Raw genomic sequence first — 6,152 nt, forward strand, 5'->3', positions numbered from 1 at the left:
GTTACGTGAATAATTCTAACTACCCAATAAAAGTGACTGTTAGTTAGTTAGTTAGACAGACAGTAAGTGTATTAATCGGATTAGTACTGTACAATATATAGAGTAGTAGTAGTTAGTAAGAATAGTGCTTTACAACATTTAACTACCAAGAGAAGCAGGAAGTCAGAACTGCAAGATTGGAAGGAATGTTGAAATCCCAAAAACTACCGTAAAACACCCGAATAGTGGGACATGCAGATAGGGGAGTGACTCGGCTGGTAAACATTCAGACGCAGACATAACAGGGGATCACAAATGAGAAACTGTAATGGAAAACAATAACCAAGGATGTATGAAACTGAATAAATAACAAGAATAAACATTAACACAAACAGAACAGATACAGAAACATTACAGGTAAAGTACATCAGTTCAGCTTTGAACATGAAGATCAACAAAACAACAGCAACGTGAAAGATGACCAAGATGGCGTGTTATAATGAATGATGGTTGCAACTTTGTTTGATCAGACTGGATTGAGTTAACGATGCGATATTAATTATGTTTGTGGAACTCCTGTAGCACTGCTGTGAAAGTCACACACTGGAGAGCCAGCCATGATTTTTAAGGAGGCGTTTATGAGAAATCTTTATGTGATTTGTTAAGAGGTTACAGATCAGTTAGTTGCTATAGGGTAGGACAAAGGCAGGGAAGTTTAACCCTTGTGTAGTCTTAACATTCTGCTAACTCCCCTTGTCCTACGGGAAAAAAATTAACCTTCTCAGAACCCCTAAAATTAAGCAGCAAATTAAACCCCAAATCTTTGTGATCAAATTTCAAGTTGAAAAAAGGGGGGTTTCATCATTTAGGGGTGTTTCTCTGCCGTTAAATATAGTGGTGGGTCATTTTTGACCCTTAAGATCACACAAGGGTTAAATTGTTGTTTAGCTGACCAGGCAGCATATGAATTTAGAAAAGCTAACAGTTTTAGCGCATACTTCTAGCCGATCAGAATTGAGTATTCACCCTGACCTTGGTAATAATGTAGATGTGTTTTTTAACCGGGTGGAGGGAGGGCCAGCTGATTCAACCGATATCAAAGGCGCTGCTTGAATTGAAAATGCCCACAGTGAAGTCGTGGTAGAAAATCCAATATCCTCAGAATTCATTATCCTCAGACCCATTCATAACCACGGTTCCCTCTGCCTGCGTCAACGAATGCGTGTCCCAAATACCCCCCCCCGCACCACACCCCGGCTTCTCGTGATTGGCCGAAAGACAAGCTGTGGGAGGAGCCGGGCGAGAGCATGCACAGCGGGGTATAAGAGAGGGGCGGGAGGGAGAGGTGTTTGCTTGCCAAGTGATGTCTGCCACACGCTCCTCTCCTGTCTGAGTAGCGCAGGGCTCCCAGCTCCGGTGCAGCACAGTAAGAGACTCTGCCCTGAGATTCCTGCACTCTTCTTCTGTCTCTCCCTCCCTTCCTCTCGCTCTCTCTCTCTCTCGCTCTCCCTGGTTAAAAAAAAAACTAATTCCTTACCCCTGCTCTTCCTTTTTTCTCACTTCTTCATTTCTTTTTCTCTTAGTGTTTTCCCTCTCTCCTGTTTTTTTCTCACTTCTTCATTTCTTTTTCTCTTAGTGTTTTCCCTCTCTCCTGTTTTTCACCTTTCCCTTCTTCTCCCTCGTTCTATTGCCATCCGTTTCCTTCTCTTTTCCTCATCGTGACTTCACTCCCTCTCTCTCTCTCTCTCTCTCTCTCTCTCTCTCTCTGTTTTTCTGCTTTTCATTCTTTCTCTCTCCCTCACTCCCCTCCCCTCCCTCCCTCCCTCGATAGGAGATTAGAGCGGACGGTGCCGTAGGCTGGAAAGCCACACAGCAGATGTGTGAAGAAGATGGAGCTGTTTCTCCGGGTTTAGAGCTGGCGAAGGGAGGATGCTTCCCATTCCGCACTGGGAAGCAGTCCTGAACCCCGCGCATCCAGCCAGGAAGACCGATGGAACCGCTGGACGTTGATGGAAAGCCAGCCTCTGCTGCATGTTTAGGTCGCCCCTGGATCCTGGATTATCTGCGGGAACGTAAACAGGAGTAATCTGACAAAGGGGTACAAAGATAAGGAAAACTAACACAAAACAAAACAGCAACAAGAAGAGAAAAAAAAAACCCTCCAAAAGCTCCAGGTGTCTGTGGGATGAATTCCACTGAGCACCCCGAGTTGATCCAGGTTCCCCACGTGCGGAACCACAGCTCTGGACCTTACCCCTCCGCCAAAGGCTCGGGGGGGGAGAAGGACTCCTCGGGATGCTACGAGCAGCTCCTCATCTCCACCGGAGTCTTCCTCGCCCTGGGCATCGTCAGCCTGCTGGAGAACATCCTGGTGATCACGGCCATCGCTAAGAACAAGAACCTGCACTCGCCCATGTACTTCTTCATCTGCAGCCTGGCGGTGGCCGACATGCTGGTGAGCGTCTCCAACGCCTCGGAGACCATCGTCATGGAGCTCATCAACCGCGGCCACCTGTCCATCGGCAGCGGCCTGATCAAGAACATGGACAACGTCTTCGACTCCATGATCTGCAGCTCGCTGCTGGCGTCCATCTGCAGCCTGCTGGCCATCGCCATCGACCGCTACATCACCATCTTCTACGCGCTGCGCTACCACAACATCGTGACCGTGCGCCGCACCGCCACGGTCATCTCCTGCATCTGGGCCTTCTGCACGGCGTCGGGCGTGCTGTTCATCGTGTACTCGGAGAGCACCACCGTGCTCATCTGCCTGATCACCATGTTCTTCGCCATGCTGGCTCTCATGGCCTCACTCTACGTGCACATGTTCATGCTGGCGCGGCTGCACGTCAAACGCATCGCCGCGTTGCCCGGCAACGCGCCCATCCGCCAGCGCGCCAACATGAAGGGCGCCATCACGCTCACCATCCTGCTGGGCGTGTTCGTGGTGTGCTGGGCGCCCTTCTTCCTGCACCTCATCCTCATGATCTCCTGCCCGCGGAACCCCTACTGCATCTGCTTCATGTCCCACTTCAACATGTACCTCATCCTCATCATGTGCAACTCCGTCATCGACCCCCTCATCTACGCCTTCCGCAGCCAGGAGATGAGGAAGACCTTCAAGGAGATCTTCTGCTGCTACAGCCTGCCGGGGTCCTGCGTCTGTTAGCTGCCCGGCGGGTACTGAGGAGGAAAAAGAACAACCTTTCCAAAAGGCTGGGAACACTTCATCGGGCCAAATAACGACTATCAGAATGTATCTATTTTTTGTGCCGATCAAGCACGTTTCTTCTGGCTCGTTTCCATTCAGAAATCTGGACCAAAATCAGCCAGCCAACTGAAAAACAACTAACCAAGTAACCAACTGAAAAACAAACCTTTAAACATATTGTTACGTAAATAATAAAATATGTAAGTTAGATGTAATATCGTAAACATACTCTCCCTCACTCACTCGCAAAAAGGCAGTCCAGAGAAACTTCTGGAAACTGTGGAACAGAAAGGAGTCAAGGACATCCGTGTTGGTGGGTTCTGCTTTGACAGTTGGACAGTGAGAGGTAGGTTCATGCCACATCCCTCATACAAATAAATCGCTTCTCTGCCTGCTTCTGCCTCAGCGCGAACCGTACACTGGATAACGTTTGGAATTTGAACATTTAAACATACACTGCGAAAAAAAATCTATCTTAACAAGTGTTTTAGTCTTGTAACAAGACTTGTAACAAAACTTTTTTTCACTCAAGCAGAAAATGTTAGCGTGTTTTAAGGTCCAGTACTGTTCGCTTGAAGTGAAATTTTCGAAAATCTTGGCAAATCTAGAAATGAGACAAAACGGTCTCATCTCATTGGCAATAGTTTTCTCATTTTGCCAAAAAAAAAAATATATATAAATATGATTTTACGTCTAAATATGAGACTAAAATACTGGTTGAGATTAACTTATTTTTTGGTTTTTGCAGTGTAATATGTGGCAGAATACATAATGAATTGCATGTAATGCGTTGCATATACTGTGTATTTCAGACGCTGAATAGCGAAAACTGCTTGTAACCAATTCAGCAATGTTTTCAGAATGACTGAACAATGCAAACAGTAAATTAAGTCAAGCTCGTGCCAATCAGATTGGAGATTTGGGACAGTGATACTATGTACTCTGCCCACACTTTTGATAGAGCTTGGCAAAATTAAGTGATGCATTAACGCTTTTATATGGCAGTATTAAGTGTTTCTTAAGCACACCGTAACCGGAAAGTACATGGTGAATATTGTCAGGTTTTTTTTTATGCTAAAACAACTGTACAAACAATCGGAGTGGAATTTGCAGAAGAGGGCAATGTCCAGCCAAAGCATAGAGTTGTGCACAGTACTACCTGTACCATCTGCTACTGGACAAGGGGGGGATCGGGGTTTGGGAGGTCAACAAGAATACAGTCAGTGCCTACCACTAATCGTAATCCATGTGTTTCTCACTGTAAAAAATGACACCTATATCCTATATTTATATACATGCATATACATAAGATTTTATTTTCTCATATACAATATTTTCTTGGTGCGGTAATAGTATGATTTCCCATTTTGCTTCTTATACAAGGCACCTTGATTTTGTTATTTATGAAAGTATGGAATCCGTTTGGGAGTCCCTGCGCTGGATTCTCCTGTGCACGCTGTCTTACATGTTTTATATGTTTTTACCGTAAATGTGATGTTGAAGCACTGTACCATATCTCAGGCTTTGTCATATTGCACTGTGAATAAAAAAAAAAAACTAAACTAAATATTTTCGGTGACTGTGTTAAAGTTGAATTATTTTAATAAAAGAATACGCAAAGATTTGTTATTTTGCAAATCATTTATTATTAACTGAAAATTGTTCATTTGCATCCACTTATTTCAAGGTTTCAATCTTGGCTTCATTCATCCAAGTTCATAGGTGGGCATAAATGTGTTGATTTCTAACATCATAATTTGTACATTTCTGAAATGGAAAGGGCTTTGCCCACTCCTTTGTAGAATGTACAATGGACTCTATTAACCTGTGCTATTAACCTTAGAAAAGCATCACGTAGAAAATTGAAACAAACATAACTATACTCTGATTTAATCTTTTCTTATTTCTCCACAAAAGCTGGTCCCTTCGAAGTGTCATTTGGCACATCAGCATCAGCATTTCGAAGGTTTTTTCAAATACTCACACATTTAGTTATACAAAGAGTTAAAAATAAGACTATGATGTAAATTAAGATTGAACCATCTGTTTGATCTCATCCACCTGTTTTTAGACGACTGTTTACTTACTGCTGGCCTCAGCCTAAGGCTGCACAAGGTCATTTATGTGGGGCTTGTTTGCTTTTCTCTTCTCTGTCTTTCTCTTCCGAACGTGTGTGGAGGTTGAGCCGCTGGAAAAGGTGCGGGCTGTGCGTCGAGGAGTGAAGGCTGCGCTGTTTCTTCTCAGCTGTGACCCAGAGCACAGACTACGTCGCGGTCCCAGAGCACGCACGAGCCGGTCGGAAGATATACGGCCGATGCTTTAAGCGCCTTTGAAAAAAAAAAACTCCACTTAACGTTGCCGGTAGATAGTTGTCAGGGTAGATATGTTAGGGAACGTTGTTAATGGACATTACATTACAGACATTTATCCGAAATGACGCGCAACAAAGTGCATTCCCATAACCAGGGACAAGTGCGCTGAAAGACCCTAGAGGGAAGTAAAGTTTCACAACAAAGATGAGGGGTACAAAGGGTACGACAAAGATAAGGACTTGGCCCTTGTGGATGATATCTATAAAACAATTTTATACAACAAAACAAATGATATACACGTAGGTAGGAACGTCAATAAACAGCTTACATAGCCAAACAAAAGCTAGCAATAAAACCATCCTAGCGAATAGCAATAATGTCTTGCAGTAATGACACACACTATTATGGGAACTGAAGAATAACAGCTACCAGTCAATTCGAGATTACAGGTAGGGAGGGTTGGGGAGAGGTGAAGCTCGAAGAGGTGCGTCTTCAGTCTGCGCTTGAAGATGGCAAGAGATTCTGCTGTTCTGACCTCCACGGAGAGGTCGTTCCACCACCGTGGAGCCAGAACAGACAGTAGTCGTGAGCATTGCGTGTGTCCATTGTTAATTGGCAGGGTCACAGTGGTTAGGCAACATTGTGTGTGT

At 44.5% G+C, this 6,152-nt stretch overlaps 1 protein-coding gene across 1 annotated transcript; it reads left to right on the forward strand.

The window, feature by feature from the left end:
- Window positions 1-1,338: 1,338 nt before the first annotated feature.
- Window positions 1,339-4,810, forward strand: LOC133127587 (melanocortin receptor 4-like). Its single transcript, XM_061240580.1, has 2 exons — window positions 1,339-1,405; window positions 1,811-4,810. Exon 2 carries the CDS (start codon window positions 2,165-2,167, stop codon window positions 3,146-3,148), a length of 984 nt encoding a protein of 327 aa, XP_061096564.1. The 5' UTR covers window positions 1,339-1,405; window positions 1,811-2,164; the 3' UTR covers window positions 3,149-4,810.
- The last annotated feature ends 1,342 nt before the right edge of the window (window positions 4,811-6,152 follow it).

The sequence above is a fragment of the Conger conger genome, chromosome 4 (assembly GCF_963514075.1).
Source record: "Conger conger chromosome 4, fConCon1.1, whole genome shotgun sequence".
Taxonomy (NCBI): Eukaryota; Metazoa; Chordata; class Actinopteri; order Anguilliformes; family Congridae; genus Conger; species Conger conger.

Coding starts and splice junctions, on each gene's coding strand:
- LOC133127587 (XM_061240580.1), top strand. CDS start 2,165: ATGAATTCCACTGAGCACCCCGAGTTGATCCAGGTTCCCCACGTGCGG.